The sequence below is a fragment of the Diadema setosum genome, chromosome 9 (assembly GCF_964275005.1).
Source record: "Diadema setosum chromosome 9, eeDiaSeto1, whole genome shotgun sequence".
In the NCBI taxonomy this organism is placed as follows: Eukaryota; Metazoa; Echinodermata; class Echinoidea; order Diadematoida; family Diadematidae; genus Diadema; species Diadema setosum.
The window spans coordinates 11715922-11734301 of record NC_092693.1 but is presented as its reverse complement, the minus strand read 5'-3'; the positions used below and the strand labels follow the sequence as shown (position 1 = coordinate 11734301).

Here is an 18380-nt window from a genome sequence, read left to right as displayed (position 1 = left end):
TTAGACTTCGCTGATAATGTTGATGAGATGTAGTTCTGTCAATCAGAAGCACAGAGAGCAAAGGGAAATAAGAAACAACAATATAATCTATTCTAGATGTAAAAAACATGACACTGGGTACTGCCAGTAAGGATAGAGGAGTGAAATGATGTACTCTAGAAAATTATGATATGAACGATAACATAACTGATAAAACTAATGTTCATATACGTATATATGTACAACTTCCATTCGTCCAGCAAGAAATATCCACACCATTTTGCAAGATGGCAAATTACGCTCTAAAACATAAATGGTGCATGTAGAGCAAAATAATGAAAGAAACTGAAAAATATAATGTATTTAAAAAAAGTGAATGCCAGCATTATTTTTTACTTGTTACTCAATGTATGCTCAAATTTACATGCATCCATACAAAAGTCGACTAATCAAGAGTCATCAAGGACCCATGTAATGGCTGATGAACCAACTCATTGAGAGTGAGGCTGACTACAGTACCTTGATGGTCTGTATGTGCATGTCGTTGAGGGCGTCCCGCTCCAACCTGTTCTTGACCTTTACCCCCTCCAGGGTCTTCTCAAGCTCTGTGTTACTCTTCTTGTATGACTCCAACTCGCACTCCAGCTCTAGGCGCTTCTTTCGGCTCATCTCATCCGTCTCTGCATGCTCCTGCTTGGCCTGTTCAGGGTGGGGGGGGGGGGGGGAATCGCAGTGCATCGAGGTTGGAGTTTAGAAAGCCTATCAATTGTTGCATATTACAATGGTTTTAAGGCTGAGCTGTGCATATGTATGTGTATATGTGTGTATGTGTAACTGTACAATTAAACATGAATTTTTACTAAAAGCAAAGCTGTCTTCAAAAACAATTCATTTGTATGTGGAGAGTTGGAGAGAAACTACATTGTACCCTAAAAATGAAATACAGGTCAATTGACTGACAGCTGAAATGACGTCCATTGTTATCCTACAGAATCCTTGAAATTTAGTTACACGTAGCATTTGAGGTTGTCAAAAATTGTTCATTGTTCTTACATGGAGAACAAAAGAAAAACACAAACAAACACAATGTTAATTTTAATACATATATCTCACAATTTTTGACAGTTCCTTCCAGACCATGTCTACAAACAATTGTGAAATAACATCACTGAGGCAAACATTGACAACTTTCACAATGTACGCACCTGAGACAGAAATCATTTCAAATGGCAGAATGTTGAATAGATACTGCCAAAATACAACATACAGACTCACATTTTCCAGCTCAAGTTGCAGCTTTTTGATCTGGGACTTCAGGATGACGACGGTAGATGTAGGAATGTTATCGCCATCCACTGGGGTGCTGTTTGGAGTGACAATTATTTCACCTCCCTTGGGAAGACCTAGGAGTTCATGAGCAGCAGCATAAAAAACACATCAGGCTCAAACTTGCAAGGATTTGATCTCAAAAGAGATAGCACTTTGCACTCAATTTTTCAGTGTAAGACATTTTTTTTTTTTGTTAGGGGGTGGCAAAAAGAAACCAAACAGTAAGTTCCAGGAATTTGACACACTTGGGCTCTAGTCTTGAATACTATTCACCCATTGACATCATCAGGATAGCAATATCAATTTTATAAAATCAATTATTAATCTCTTGTGATGTAACACTGAAAGAAGTCTTAAGTGAATGATATAATCTTTCACTGTCAAGCAATGTGTAATTCACCTTATTGATGCTGATGCAAAAAAACAACAACATTTACTGAGAGCATCATATTCTAAGATTCATAGTACTATGAATGCAAAGACTTTACATTTGTTACAAATCTCTTACACAAAAACTTCCTTTCCAAAGATCAACTGTTTTTTGTTTTGTTTTTTCAGACACACAGGACCTGAATGGTATCAAGAGGGACTATTTCAAGATTCATCCTATATAGTGACCTAATTATTTGTTTCATACATTTGCCTGCTTTGCTGCTTTAGCTTGGTCAATCCCAACAAGAAACTTGAGTATTCAAGGAATTTTATGCATCTCTGTCTACACCATTGTCACAGAATTCTTACTTTCCCTGAGTTCCATGAATAGCTTCTCCAGGTCCTGAGCCTTGGACGCAGTGATCTCTCGGCCAGCCCTGACAGACTCGAGGGCCTGCATCTTCTTGAGCTGTCCCCGCAGAGACTGGTTCTCCATCGCGTATCTCATGATGATCGGATTGTGGTCCAGCTGCTCTCGGAGTTGACTCACCTCCTTCTTCAAATTCTCCTGCAATCATTCGGGAAAGAGATCATTCTGATTCAGTATTGCTCACTTTCTTTACCCATGCATATCAGCCTTCTCACTGACACAGTTTGTTGGTTGGCGTTCACATTCATTTTTGCCACGTCTTTGTTCACAAGGTTTAGGGCTCCAGGGAATAATTTTCCCGGTATCGCATCGCAATTTGCGATGCATTTTCAGCCATTTGCTATGCATCTTTTTTTATGAATCGCAGCTGCTGCGATACAAACGGACACATACATGTTTATGGGCGAATTGATTCACACCCTGTAGTATGAGTTGGTGGGCCCCGCATTGCGATCGCTAGCCCCATAACACGTATAAAGCCAGCTGTGAAATGCACACGTATTGCTCCAACCCAGGGAGGTGAGACAGCTTCCAGCACTGCGCGATCGTAGGCCTACATCAACTTCTAACGCCTTCTGACCTAACACATAACATACGGATACACACACACACACACACACACACCAGGGAGGTGAGGAGAGACTCTCTTCCCACCTCCCTGCACACACACACACACACACAGTAGTACATGCACATGGCACGCTGGCAGAGCTCAATCACCTAAAAGCATGCTGACTGTGCATGCAACGCAGGCAGCACACAATGCAAGGTGACAGTACACGTGGTGGTGCAGGTCAACCAAAATATCCTCGCACGTGCGCAGCTAGCTAGAGCTAGCTAGCTGTCAGTGCTGTGTTGTGATTTAAATAACGTAGGCCTACCGACCGGTACTTACCTGTAGCGTATGTGACTTCAATGATTCATTCATGTGGAATAACTGGAATTATTTGCAAACATGTCGTCTATTCGTGTAATTACTGTGGAAGGATGGATTAAGGAGATTGACCAGAACAGGGAATGGATTGAGTATGAAGAGAGTGCTGGGAAACTGAACTGCATTAGGTGCAAGATTTGTGTGCAACATCAAGCGAGGCTCAGATCGCTACGTAATTTTAACCAGGCATTTATCAATGGAGTGACAGGATCGGCCCTGAAAAAGGATAATGTTGTGAAACATTCCCGCAGTGAAATGCATAGGAAAGCAATCGCTCTTCACTTGAGGCCTAAACTGACGCTCGATGCAATCTTCAAGACAACACCAATTGGAAAAGCATTGTCTGGAGCATCAAGTGAAGAAGAGAAACGAGTGAGTAAACTCTTTGACATTGCATATGCTATCGCCAAGGAAGAACTGCCTTTTACAAAGTACCCTGTTTTTGTCGAGTTGGAGAAGAAACATGGAGTTCCATTAGGCAATACATACACACACGAAGCCAAATGCAGTGAGTTTATTGGCGTCATTGGTGAGACAATGAAGAGTGAAATGCTCACGGCTTTAAAGGAAGCCAAGTACTTTTCCATCATGGTTGATGGTTCTACTGATGCCAGTGTGACTGAGAAAGAACTTGTCTATGTTCATTTTGTGAATGAAAAAACTGGTGAGGTCCAGTCAAACTTTTTTTGCCTTACTGATGTTAGGCAAGCTACAGCACAAGGCTTGAAAGACGGGCTGGATGAAATATTCACTGATGTAGATATGTCACTGAAGGGAAAGTTGATCTGTGTTTGCGCTGATGGTGCCGCAGTAAACATGGGAGCGAAAAAAGGTTTGGTTGCTCTTCTACGGAATGATGAAATGCCATGGTTAATTGGGATGCACTGTCTCAATCACAGGCTGGAACTGGCAGCTAAAAATGCCTTTGAGGACACATACATGAATGAGATCAGTGACATGCTTATGTCGTTGTATTATGCGTATGAGAAGAGCCCAAAACGTCTGCGAGAGTTGAGGACTTTGGGAGAAGTCATGGAGGACGTTGTAACTAAGCCAGAGAAGGCTCATGGGACGAGATGGCTACAGCACAAGTCCAAGGCACTTGCCTCCCTTATGCGGTCATATCCAGTCATTGTTGCCCATCTTGAATCCATGGCCAGTGAATCATCTGCAGCAGATAGCGCAAGATTTCATGGATACCTGAAGGTTCTGACAAGTTTCAAGTTTGTGCTTCACATGCTGCTGTTTTTTGTTCTGTTGCAGCCTTTAGCAGCACATTTCCTGCAACCTTCAGGGAGAGTCTGTGGACCTTATGTTTGCCATGGCCAGTCTTGAATCATTCCATGCCTCCATGCAAAATCTTGAATCAGAGCACGAGGACACAGAAGATCACGTATCAGAACTCTCAAAGTTCCTCTGTGACGTCACTTTTGAAGATGGCATGGCTGAAGTGGAATACAAGAATGTCAAGCTGACCAATGTGAGGAGGGAAGTTTTGACTGCTTTCCAGAACTCTAGAAAGACACATGTGAAGAAGATCAAAGAGTGTGTTGATGCAAGATTCTCTGACTTCAATTCACAGCTTTTTCAAGCATTCAAAGTGTTGGACACTAATACCTGGCCAAGGGATAAGCCTTCTCTCGATCAGTTTGGTCACAAGGAGCTTAACACAGTGTATGAGCACTTTAAGGGGTTGCTTCAGGAAGTCCAGCCAGAGTCCATCCAGACAGAATGGAACTCCTTCAAGTCATACTGGAATTCATTTCTGATGGACTTGCAAAGTTCTGATGTTTGGAGAGCATTTGTCACGGTTTCAATGAGCAAGTACCCCAACCTTGGTCTTCTCATCAGGGTCTTACTCACGTTTCCCATCAGCAATGCCAAAGTGGAGAGAGGATTCAGTACAATGCGCCGAATTAAGACGGACTGGAGATGCAGATTAAGTGCTCAAACTCTGGATCATCTCATGAGGATCAGCATCGAGGGACCATCTTCCATTGACTATGATCCACAATGTGCTGTCAAGAGGTTCTTCAGCACTCCTCGCAAGCTAAATGTTCAACCCTATAGTGGTAGCAGCAAGCGGCCATACCCACTTGACGACTAAATGTAAGTGTAGTACACCCACATGAAAATGGTCATACATGTACAATGTACGTTCATGTTGTCATTGTGTGTTTTAAATTTGCATTGCGATTACTCGGGGAGGGGGGTGGGTGAACTGCTACACAATTTTATCCAACTGCTATGCAAAAATTATTTTGTATAGCAGTTTTGCTATACATTTTTTTTTTTGAAAATTATTCCCTGGGCTCTCTGCTTGTAAGCCTCCCAACCCCCCTCCCCTCTCCTCCCCCCTCCCCTCTCCTCCCCCCTTCACACATGCTGTTGCTATTTCACTCTTCTCCTATTCTTTATCCTTCTATTGATCCTTATCTTGTTTGATGTTTCCTCCCTATTCATCTTTATCCGTAACAGGTTGCCCCCTATGATCCTTGGGATCATCACTGGCCCACCTCTGCCTTTTGTCTGTCCACCCTCTTGCTTTTAATCCCCCTTTGACTTCTAGCCCACCTCTTTAGTGTGTCCCTAGCCCTCCTCAGACTGTGCTTGTTGTGTGTAGTCCATATATTATCTAAATGCTTTCCCTAAATGTTTGTCATCTTGCCTCTGACAAAGATTCTGCGGGGATGGAAAGCCAAGGCCCCTTTTGATTTCACTCGTTTCCTATTCTTTTTTTCTTCTGTTGTTCCTTTAATATCTTGTTTGATGTTGCCTCCTTATTCATCTTTATCCTTTGCAGGTTGCCCACCCCCCCCCCCTTCATCACCCTTCGGTTAATCACTGGCCCAACTCTGCCTTTTGTCTGTTCATCCCCTTGCTTTTAATCCCCTTCCTTACCTGTTTAGCTGCCCACCTTCGATCTCTAGCCCATCCCATTTGTTTTGATTGTTCTGTGTCCCTTGCCCTCCTCAGACTGTGCTTTGATAACAGATAATGTGTGCAGTCAGTCCATTATGTAGTCCATTATGTGAATTTGACAAAGATTCTCACCTTCTCACCGATACACACACACACACGAATAAGAGAGAGGTTCAAAATCATTCATCGATTTATCAGTTATTGAAGTATTTGATTGTATGGCACTAAATCACTTAGAGTAAGGAATTCTGGCCCCTTTGTGGTGCAACTGGCCTCATTTTAATAAGTCATTTTAATTACAACCAAAATTATGTTCCACTCCCTATCCGTATCAAAACCGGCCTCCTGGCATAACAAGTAAAATGTTCTCAAGAAACTGTTCAACTGGAATACTGTAAAACCAGAAACGTTCATGTGAATAAAATTTTCTTGAAATTCGCGAGATAAGATTCGAGAAAGTAAAATGCAAACAAAAGTTTTTGTCTACACAATGCATTGAATGCCAGTTGCGAATTAGCAAAAGTTTCATGCTGCAAAAAAGGTTGTCACCTCCATTTCGCTAAAACTTCATGCTGCAAATGTTTCTTATTTTACAGTAAATCGTGTACAATTGCACATAAACTAAAAATGCAAATGCATGAGGCCCATCAAAGTAAGTTGGTATTGTTAATAAAAAAACAAAAAGATAACAGCTACCTTGAAAATAATATGTTGTCCACAGTAAAATAGACATTTGCAAGTTTTGGATGGATGTAAGTAAAACACTGAGCACAGCGTTATATGGAGTCAATATTCCAATGAAGGGGTGTGCTAGAATTCTGACAGAGTCAGGTCAGAGGTTCAAAAGTCAGGTCTTACATTTATTTTGTCCCTGTCATCCTGTGGGGTAGCCTTGCCCTTGTTCTTCTCAAGGAGAGCCACTGTGCTGTCCCGGAACTTGACGATCATCTTGGTGGACTGGATGGCTCGCTCTCGCTTGGAGCACAGCTCTTCAAGCTTGGAGATCTTCTCAAGCAATTCCTGCATTTATATTAAACACACAAACACATACACACACAAATATAGTGTATTACATTGTTATGTATGTGATATTTTATGTTAAAGGCATAATTTACCATTTGCAGATGAAACGAAAACCCAGCATTAGTGCTTCAAAATAGTTCTAAAATGTGAGTTAGGGATAGAAACAACCAATGTAAAAATTTGAATCAGTATAATCGATGTTAAGTATTGTTAAATACACAAAATGTGAACAATACTTACAATAAACATGTTTCCAGATTAAACTGACTACAGTTATGGCTTAATGAGAAAAATAGTGATATCTCTCTATAATTTAGGCTTTATTGCAATCTTGTATATGGTAGGATGTTTTGTGATACGACTGACCCACACATATGTATCAAAAGTGATATCTTGAATATTTTTTAAATCCCTGCTCCCAAAGGTAAACAGAACCTTTAATGTGTTTTCCTTTCCAGTTGCACTTTGTGCAATATCTTTGGGTGTACTTGTAACATAATCTATGTATATTTGTTGTGATATCCGATGAGCGGAGAATTTCTATTGACAATGACGTATTCAATCAATATGGAAAACCAGCCCAAAGATATTATGTTGTCTACACTGAAAGACCTCAATATCATTAAAAAAAAAAAAAAGTTCAGCAACAAAAAAATTCTTGCAACCAGACCCTCTCTGGTGTTCTTAAAGACTTGTCTACGTCAGTGAAGCAGGTTTACTATTGAAATGTTGGGGGTAGAAATGTTGAGATGGCTTAGAAGTGCTTTTCATGAGTAGCCAAAAATCTAGCTGCATTGTTATGAATGTTTGCATTGCTCTTCCAGGATTGGAAATATCCCTTTCTTTAATGACAGAGTTCATATTCTCACCTTCTTCTCGGTTTCCACACCATCTCTCAGACACATTGCCTCCAGGAAGTACTTCTTCCACTTGCCGCCATTGTTTGCAGGCTGCTGCGAGCCAACATCACTGCCACCTGTGGATGGACAAGAAACCAATTACTCAAAGGACAAGTTCACCTTCATGTACATGTGGAATGAGTAAATGGAGAAATATTATTAGAACACATCAGTGAAAGTTTGGGGAAAATTGGACAATCCGTTCACAAGTTATGAATTTTTTAAATGTCTGCTCAATCACTGCTGGATGAGAAGACTACCACAGTGTATGATGTCACATTATTATTATTATTATTATTATTTATTCGGCATTTGCAAAACAATACAAGTGATAACAGAGAAACAGAATAAACAAACAAAACACATGAAAACAAAGTGTCAGGCTTTCCCTGTTGAGCTTCCCGAAGGAGCCGGGTTGGAAAAAAGCAATCAAAATCACTATGACCCTTGGGCCTCTCCAACCAACTTAAGGAAGCACATCAGGGAGTTGTTGAACATAAAAGAAAAGAAATAATACAATTTGAATTAAGCGTGTACACCAGATGGATTTTTTTCTTCAAACAAGCTTAAAATATGCATACAACAGTGAGTATAAGGAAAATGTAAAGAAAATTTCACATATTTTTATTTCGTGAAAAAAGTGCACATTTTTCCTCGACTTGCCATCGATGTATGTTAAGGGTAGTATTATTCCCCCTGCCTTCTAAAAGAGGCAAGTCAAGCATTCTATTATTATGCGAGAAAGTGAAAATATGTTGAATTTTCTTTGTTTTCTTTATATCGTTGTACACATGTGACATCACAAGCTGAAGTAGTCTTCTCATCCAGCAGTGACTGAGCAGAAACAATTTTTAACTTTTGAATGTGTTGTTCAATTTTCCTCACACTCTCATTGATGTGTTCTACTAATATTGCTGCATTCACTCAATCCACATGTCTATGAAAGTGGACTTTTCTTTTAAATGTAAGACCTCTTGATTCCCCTCCTCCTCTCTGTAGGAAGCACATACAGCTGTATCACAAGCAGTAAAACATAAACACTGATTGTTTAGCACCCAGATGAGGCCAAGTTATTGCATTCTGATAATTGCACCAATTTCTATGGAGGGAGGGTCTTACGATGAAGTTATCCATTATATTGTACCAGCATATTTTGATTAGCACAATGTGGTATGCACATTTACTGCATTGAAACATAACGTGTGGGCAAATCTTGAAGTATTCACACACAGAACTTGGGTGTCTTTCGTGGGTCACATAAAAGGAGAAATGCAAATGATCACCAGGCAGGTTAACATATCAAGGCTTTCAAGCTCAAATGAGGCACTACTTGCTCTCAACATACCAACGGTACTGGATCCCTGGCTGTCACCTGCCTCCCCAGGTCCACGGGGGATGGATCTCGCCGAGTTGGCCTGGGCCAGGGCCTCCCGCAGACGTCGGATCTCAGCCTGCAGGTGCATCACGTTACCCATGGTATCCTCATTGACTACCGCCTGAAAGAAAAGGGGGAAGCAGAGACAACATATAAAATGGAGGACAAGAACAGCCAACTACAACTTTCATAGCATGAAAGTGGCATCCTTACACTGTATTTACATCACCTCCATGCAATTCAATACAAGATGCTGCAGAGCCTTTTCAGGTAAATTAAGAGAACTTCAGTTGAAAGGGACAGACTGAAAATAGCAAAGAAATCTTGCTTTTATGTGCATGTGTACTAGTAACAAAGTAAAATTTCATCTGTAAATATGTCATGGACATTTTGAACACATCTCCTTTTGTACACCTATATGTGTACACTTGTATTCAGGTCCATTACTGTCAACTTTTCAGCACAAAGTTTTCATTTCTCATCTCCATGAGGATGTGCTTAAAAACTATTCCTGCCAAACTGGTTGATATATGACCATGAGCTAGCAATATACAAAATTTCAAGAGCTCATGGATAAAGCCTATAAAGCTATCACAAACAATGGTTGATACATTAGAGACACAAAAAACCATGGCAATGCAGTTAAAGTGACTTTCAAATAGCTTACCCTGTTTTTGATCATCTTGGCTCTCCTTGCAAATTTCAGAGTGGACAACGTTTCCCCAAAACACCTGCAAAATGAGCATTTGATAACCATAAGTTTTACGATGATAACAGATTTCAAATACTTTGATGCTACTGCAACATATCTATCTCATAGAGTTCACTGTCTTCTAAATGCTCACATGCTCAGATGTGGTTCATTTTGTGGTCTGCTAGTATGCAATGGATCTGCTTTCTTGTAAACATGGACGGTCTATGATGCAACAGATTCATTTTCTTGTAGACATACTTACTTGGCATCTGGATGAACATTTGCAATGATGTATGTTTTTGCATTGCCTCCAAGAGCATCCTGCATAAAGGAATAAAGCAAAAGACAAAATATCATGCAACAGCATTGACGTTCAGTTTTGATTTAGGCAAAAATCAATTTTACAGTTGTAATGAAAGCTAGTATACAATCACAGCCTCTCAAAGCAATACAACGTATAATTCACTCAAAATCATTTCCCTGATCATAATTCTGAAGTACAGTAGATAGAAGCTGGGGTAAAAAATGAATTGGAATCTATTTCGCTACTATGGTAATTATGCAGAAACCAAGAGATTACAGTATATCAAAACAGGCCAATACATTTGAGTCAACTAAAACTCAATATTGAAGAATCCAAATACACAGGCACTTGACCATTAAAGATGCACAAGACTCTTATATGACTGTCAGATCAGACAGGAGGGAGAAAAGCATGGCCACAGGGAAACTTATTCAATGTTTTGGCTTGCATGTTTGAAAGGCACCAAGCTTCACATTAGGGACCTTTAGATTTTCGTGATGCACACATTCAGAGGAAAAAACCCTACTCTGCGCAGGCACAAATTTGCTTATAAAAATCCACCTCGCTTCGTCTGAATAGCCCAGTCATTTCTGGGCTATTTTTGCGTCCACTCAAAATTCACACTGCAGAGAGCTTTTAGTATTTGATGCAATGATCCTATGGGGGCACTATTTTACTTTGTATAGGCTGTGCTCTCACATAATCTAAAGCTACATTGCAACATGATGCAGGTAGAGAGGAGAACGGCCAATGCAATCGTCATCTAAACATCCACGTCACAAATCTAAAGCTCGCTATTTTTACCCTGAGGAGGAAGCTGAGCTTGGAGTCCCGGTACGGCACGTGGCGCTGCTTCTTGTGCGCGATGTCCACCAGAGCCATAATGACGTTGCCGAGGACGGAGAGAGAGCGGTTGATGCTGCCCGCCTCCTTCAGTCTCATCCCGACCGCCTTGGTGTCCTTCTGCCGCTCACTCCCCGCCAGGTCCACCAGGTGCAGCTGGGACACACGGATGTTGGACACTCCAGCTTTCTTCTCCTGTGTGGCAAGGAAGAACGCATCCGAAGATGTGATTGGAGAAATTTGGTTTTGATCGCGAGTTTGACTAGAGTAGCATATTAAACTGTAAAAGTGGCAATTTTAGCACAGGAATGTTTTTGTGCTCAACTGGTACGTTAAAGATGATTTTGTGTGTGTGTGTGTGTGTGTGTGTGTGTGTGTGTGTGTTTTTCTGCCAAATCAAATTATGAAATAGTAATGTGCCAATAAGGCTAAAGTGTAATCAACAAATTTTGTTTGGGATTGTACGTTTGTGACAAGTAGATGGATATATATGATCATATTCTTTAACCCGTTGAGGACGAGTCCCGAGTATACTCGGGCAGGTGTCTATGGGAAATGCGTGTTGTAGCAAAATCAAACCGTCCTCAATGGGTTAAGATACTGTTCTAGAATCACATTTTTTGTTTTGTTTTTTTTGGTCATTGATTTTATTGATTTTGATAGGGGGGGGGGGTTCTCAAGTTTTCTGGTGTAGCTTTACCTTGGACTCTATGGAAACAGTGAAGACTGCATGACTCCTGGAGCTCTCCCTGTTCATGGATGTTGCTGCTACTCGTCGGTTCACCCAGCCACAAGTCAGAACCTGGTCAGAATACCACAAAAACATAGATAACAGATTAAACTTACTCACTTAAAGGGAAGATAAACCCCAAGAACAATGTGGATTGAGTGAAAGCAGCAACATTAGTAAAACACATCAGTGAAAGTTTGAAGAAAATCGGACAATCGATGCAAAAGTTATGAATTTTTAAAGTTTTGGTGTTGGAACCGCTGGATGAGGAGACTACTAGAGGTTATGACGTATGAGTGGACTACAATATCAAGAAAATATAAAGAAAATACTACAAAAATCCATTTTTCATGAAAATTACAAATTCCATCAACTTGATATTGACATATGTTAAGGGTAGCAATTATTCCCCCTGCTTTCTGAAAGCGGTTGGTCCACTGCTCTTTCATAATTCTAGAAAAGTGAATTTTTGTTGAATATCCTTTATATTTTCTTTGTATTGTTGTCCACTCATACGTCATATCCTCTAGTAGTCTCCTCATCCAGCGGTTCCAACACCAAAACTTTAAAAATTCATAACTTTTGCATCGATTGTCCGATTTTTCTCAAACTTTCACTGATGTGTTCTACTAATGTTGCTGCTTTCACTCAATCCACATTGCTCTTTGGGTTTACCTTCCCTTTAATACTTTTTCAGATAAACATCATTCAAATCAGTACACCTCTGTTATTCTGTGTCACAATATCATTACACTTTATCGCTGGATTGCTTGTGGATGACGAACTTAATTGTACTTATAAAATGAAACGGTCAATATTTAAGTTGTTTGATGTTAAAGGACAAGTTCACCTTGATTAACATAAGGATTGAGAGAATGTAGCCATATTATTAGAACACATCATTGAAAGTTTGAGGAAAATCGGACAATCCGTTCAAAAGTTATAAATTTTTGAAGTTTTTGTGCAGTCACCGCTGGATGAGAAGACTACTGCAGTGTATGATGTCACATGCGTACAACAATACAAGGAAAATATAAAGAGAACTTCACAAAATTTCATCTTTTGGAAAAAGTACACATTCTCTTGACTCGTTACTGACATATGTTGTGGGTAATATTATTCCCATTGCCTTTAGAAAGAGGCAAGTCAAGTGCTCTTTTATCATGAGAAAAAAGTGAAAATATGTTGAATTTTCTTTACATTTTCTTTATACTGTTGTACTCATATGACATCACGAACCTTACTAGTCTCCTCATCCAGCGGTTCCAACACAAAAAAAAATTTTTTTAATTCATAACTTTTGCATCCATTGTCCAATTTTCCTCAAACTTTCACTGATGTGTTCTACTAATATTGCTGCATTCTCTCAATCCTTTAATATGTTTATGAAGGTGAACTTGTCCTTTAAGCCAAGGGTAAGGAAAATGGGTTGTTTATTTTACCAAGAAGAAGACTGTCTCTTTTTTTTTTTTTTTTTTTGAAATCACTTTTACTCTGAATGTCCCTGTCTACGTATTAGAGGAAAAATTATTACCTAAGTGCATGATATACATGTTTAACAAACATGTACCTCACTTAGTGAATACAAATCAATGTTTATAAAGCCCAAATGAGTAACTGTATGTACATATATCTATCATTTCACAGGAAAGCCCCAGACTTTCTGTACAGTATGTCATCACTACTGCATCTATGTTTCCTTAGATGACAAAGAAAAACATAAATACAGATAAATAGAAAGACACATATACATAAATATCAGGGCTTGATACAAACTCTTTACTCTGGTGGCTCATTGGTTCCACTAATAAAACTGTTAAATCTTAAATATTGCTGGCCCCTACAAAAAACGACTTGGCCTGAAATAAAGCAAACATACAATCCAATTTGAATCATAGTTACCCAGTCAAGCAATCAAAAGATATCCTTTTTGGAAATTTGGTTGCCTGACATCAATTTCCAGTTGCTTCGGGCCACCAGGCCACCGCTTATGTTGAGCCCTGTATATATTTTTATATACATAACATAATATACACACATTCTAAGTTTAGTCCTTACATCATATGCTTCACTAGGACTGGAAACGACCCTTTCGATGAGGCCATCTACAAAGACTCCCTTCTTCATGTTCTCCCTGAGGTGGAGCCCCATGCAGGCTGGGTCCAGAAGGTCAAAGATTTGTTCATTGTAGATCTCCAGGAAGGAGCAGCGGCAGAGGAACTCAAACCTGTCTCCATGCTTTTGGGTGGGTTAAAACAAGATGTGGCAATAGTTTGATTTATTGGTCCAGCCTTCCAAGTCATTAATTATGTGTAGCTCTCTTTTACACGCTCTTCCAATATCTACCAGGGTTTATCTCATCACAATGATTACATTGGGTTTAAGTTTGCCTCCAATTATGAAAGAGTTTTGATAGGAATGAGAAAACACATTACTAGAGAACATGACGTCTTGAGCATGCAACATTATGAAATGACAACGTTGTGGTGAAGACAGCACACAAGCCTATTGCCAACTGAGAGCAAAGCAACAGCAAATAATATAGCAGAGCAATAAGGATTTTGCTGCTGTGCATAATAGCAATGAGATGACTGTCATGCCATGACACATTGTCAACCACAACTACATGTGTAGACAAACACTGAGTATGGACCATGCCTCAGTTGAAGATATACTTTCACCGCTGTTTGAGCAAAGCTCTGATAAAAAGAAATGATGCTATAACACGAGAATACCATACAATAATTTTGAGGTAAGTTATTCTCATTGCTTACATATGGGACAAGACATTGCTATTAAAATTTAAAGACATTGCTATTAAAATTTAGACACATTTTTTTTTTTATCAAATCTTCTGGCAAATTGAAAATCTTATTGAAAGTTAAACTGAGGAAAGAGAATTCAATAAATGTGTGACAAGAATGACAGTGGAGAGTACATTGTATGTGTAGCTGATAAACTGATGCTGTGTTGTAGCAACCTGGTATAGTGGACTATGTAAAAACAAACAAACAAACAAAATTACTGTCGCTCTCACCAAGAGAAAATCAACCAACAATGCACGCACTAGTAGAGCTCTGCTATTTCAAGAGCAGAAAAGAGGATGAAATTTCTAGACAACAAAATGTCGACATCATACTTTTTATTCTCCCTTTCTTTTTTTTCTATACCTTTTCCCGCTCTCTGTTGACCAAGCTGAAGAGGTATTCAAAGCTCCGTGGGATCACACCCCGCAGCTCATGGTGGAAGTTATCGCCGTCCTCAGAGGGCCCTGTCAAAAGGAATACAAATCAGTGAGGACAAACATAAACAATTAAATTGCACTGAAAGTCCGAATCAATGTGACTCTTCGATGAAGTCGAAGATTCAACATGAAATCATAAACAGTGTACATGCATCATCGCTCAATGATTGTAAGTAAAATATATATATATATATATATATATTTTTTTTTTGCCCAGGGATCAAAGGTCAAAGGTCTGTCCAATCATGTGAAACTGTCCTTCACACATTGTCATGATGTAGTTCTAGACCTATTGGAAGAATAATATGAAGAGTTTGTTCGCAAAAACCGATAAGTCCATTTTTGAAGATTTTGAAGTACGGTCTCTGTCATAAAGAAATAATACCTTTTAAATGATATATTCGTCACTACATATAAAGGTACATTTTTGAAGTTATGGTCAAAAGAAGCAAAAACTTTCTTATTATTCTCTTTATTTTTCTTGACCTTTAATCGCAAATATCTCCATTTGGCAAATATGGACTTATCGGTTTTTGCGAACAAACTCTTCATATGATGTAGCAGAGTCATGCTAGTCACCATAGCAACATTTCTAGTTCTTACATACAATGTTTTGCATTGAACACATGATCATTCTGATCTCGCAGCATGTTATACAATCAAATGCGAAAAGATTTGTGATGCTGTTTTCACCATGGACCCACATGTGCTCAGTCTTGGCATTTGCTTGTCTGGGAATGGCTGAGTGGTGTTGGAATTTTGCTTTAATTAAAATGTGGGGGAAAACAATAAATCCAATATAGATAGGATTGCAAATTTCCTGAGAAGATAACCAAACTTTGGGTTAGTTATTTTGACTTTCATATGTTTTAAGAAAGGAAACACATAAGCAAAAGTTAGGACTTTTATTTTGCCTCAAGATAGAGATATTTAGCCAATCTGACAGCAAGGTATGTAAGATTGACAGGACATTAGAAGACAAGGGGAAATGGTAAAGGTGTATGAAAGCACAGTAATTGTGCATACATACATACATACATACTATACACCTTGAACATGTACAGTATGTTTTACGTGTGACCACATTTCTTGCACAGGGGTACGTGGCAAACTAATCAGCAGTCTATTCATAGTAAAACAATGACGACGAAGGTTCCAAAAACCCATTCACTTGATCACTCACTGCATACAATCACAAGTCCTTAACCCTAAAAAGACCGGGGGGGTTGAATCAACCCCCCCTCGACATTTTTCGCGACTACTCCGCCGCGCGAAATTTTTTGACCGCGCCGTTCGTTGACTTTTTACTTTCAAGTCTCACGCATCTTTTGACACCATTTTCATGAAAATCGCACATACCGTTACGACACTGTATGACATTTTATACATGCCTGTCAGCCCGAAAATGGCTCAAAAACGTGATTTTGTGTATAAAGTCTATGCAAATGGAGTTTTCTCTTCTTATTCATAAAGATATGATTATTTTCACTTTCACAGGCTGAAACTAATTAATTTTAGCACAATTACGCTTGAAATAGGTTCTGTCATAAATTTTGCGGAAAAAAATGATAAAACAAAAGGCTAAAAAACAAGGAAATACATAAGAAATTGAGAAAATACATAAGAAATAGATTTTGATACCAAATTTTATTTTTTCAAGTACATTGTTAGGAATGCTACAAAGAATGTTTTCACCAAAAATTTAGGATTCTAGGAGCTTTAATTTCTGTTATAGAGCAAAATGTATGATTTCATGCATATATTAGCATGATTAATTATTATGACAAAAATTTCCATTTCTTTTTGTATAGCTTGGTAGATTACGCCACAGGTAATGCACGTGCCAAATTTCATGGCAATTGCGCGATCGACGGCAGAGGTCTGGGGGGGGGGGGGGGGGGTGTTGAATCAACCCCTCCCCGGCCACAGAACACCCAAAAAAGCCCAGCCTGGTTAGGGTTAAGCAAGTGGCAGATAACAGACTGAAATGTCTCAAGTTACATAAGAATGCACTGCAGAAGAGATAGCACTGGCGACATCAAAATTAAGACTGACCTATGCACTCGTACGAATCCTGGCTCTTAAATGAGGTTGAAAACAACTTGAGTCCATTTAATCATGGTCTTCGTAAAGTAAACAGAAAATCAGGTCAAGTGTGAGGTAAATGTCAGCAATGCTTTTAGTCACTATGGTTGCCAAGGAACTCCAGCCTTGCCTTCTGACTGATCTTCAAAATCCTTTTAATAGTCTTTCACAAGCAGAAAGTGCTTATATCAATTATTGTTGATCAGCCCACATGAGAAGTGCATACTGAAATTCAAAATGGGGAAGGATCAAAGTCATATTGACCATTCAAGAAGTGTTCAACATGGTACATTTGAACATGAATGCATGTATTACATTAATTTCTAAACTCATGGAGTTGTACTCTGTAAAAATGATACCAGTGATACAATCGGCTTGCATTATAAACCCATAGTTCAAACCTATTCAGCTTACCTAGCATGGTGAAAGTCTTGCCAGATCCCGTCTGTCCACTGCAAGGTTGATAATGAGAAAAGACAGTTAATTTATGTGTCATATAATCCATTGGGGGCCATGAGAAAGACTTACATAGTGTACATACACCTGACATCTGCATTGCACCAAAGTAATTGCTATTGGCACTGTATGCTATTTGGCTTCTGCTTGTTATTGTAACTACAGTATATTTTCCCTGGTGTAAAGCAACTAGGACGTATTCAATTAATGTGAGGCCTAATTATGAAAGTTAATAGTTAATGATTAATAGTTGAAGTTAATACTAGTTCATACTAGTTAATAGAACAAGTGAAAATAATATGTTGGACAAGAGCATTTATTCTAGAGAAAACTAAAGAACTTGATGTAATTCCTCCAAGTTTTCAGCAACACAAATATGTAATATCATATATGTACTGAACGGTTTTAATAAACTATGGGAGGCACACTAAAAAAGCAATAATTTGAGTGCACTGCCAAGAAATGTACATATAACAAGAGCTCGCAAGGGTATCAGTCTCTTGTATTGTTGTATCAGGGGCAAAGAGTAACTTTTCCTTTAAAAAAAAATTCAGATGTGATTTATACATCAAGTATTTTGCTTTAATTTGGGCAAATTTCATTAACTTTTAGTTCGTACAAGTTAAATCTCACATCCATAGGTACATCTCACTTGGTGCATGAGATCTAGTCTGGACATGATTGTATTTGTGATATCCAGTGTTATTGAACCCTACATCACTATTTTTTTATACAGCCTTCTACATTACCATTATCATACA

General features: G+C 39.0%; 2 protein-coding genes across 2 annotated transcripts in view; one reads left to right on the top strand and one right to left on the bottom strand.

The window, feature by feature from the left end:
• Window positions 1-18380, bottom strand: part of LOC140233541 (kinesin-like protein KIF15) — a 59468-nt gene that overhangs the window by 36309 nt on the left and 4779 nt on the right. The window contains exons 5-17 of the mRNA XM_072313662.1: window positions 17578-17615; window positions 15005-15105; window positions 13893-14072; window positions 11805-11906; window positions 11066-11299; window positions 10220-10278; window positions 9931-9994; window positions 9234-9384; window positions 7859-7965; window positions 6825-6986; window positions 2050-2248; window positions 1255-1382; window positions 499-678 (exon numbers count right to left, since the gene is read on the bottom strand). Coding sequence (XP_072169763.1) covers window positions 499-678; window positions 1255-1382; window positions 2050-2248; window positions 6825-6986; window positions 7859-7965; window positions 9234-9384; window positions 9931-9994; window positions 10220-10278; window positions 11066-11299; window positions 11805-11906; window positions 13893-14072; window positions 15005-15105; window positions 17578-17615 — 1705 coding nt within the window. The remainder of the gene's footprint in view (window positions 1-498; window positions 679-1254; window positions 1383-2049; window positions 2249-6824; window positions 6987-7858; window positions 7966-9233; window positions 9385-9930; window positions 9995-10219; window positions 10279-11065; window positions 11300-11804; window positions 11907-13892; window positions 14073-15004; window positions 15106-17577; window positions 17616-18380) is intronic.
• Window positions 4357-5151, top strand: LOC140233540 (zinc finger protein 862-like). The gene has a single exon (XM_072313661.1). The coding sequence runs from the start codon at window positions 4357-4359 to the stop codon at window positions 5149-5151; it is 795 nt and encodes a 264-aa protein (XP_072169762.1).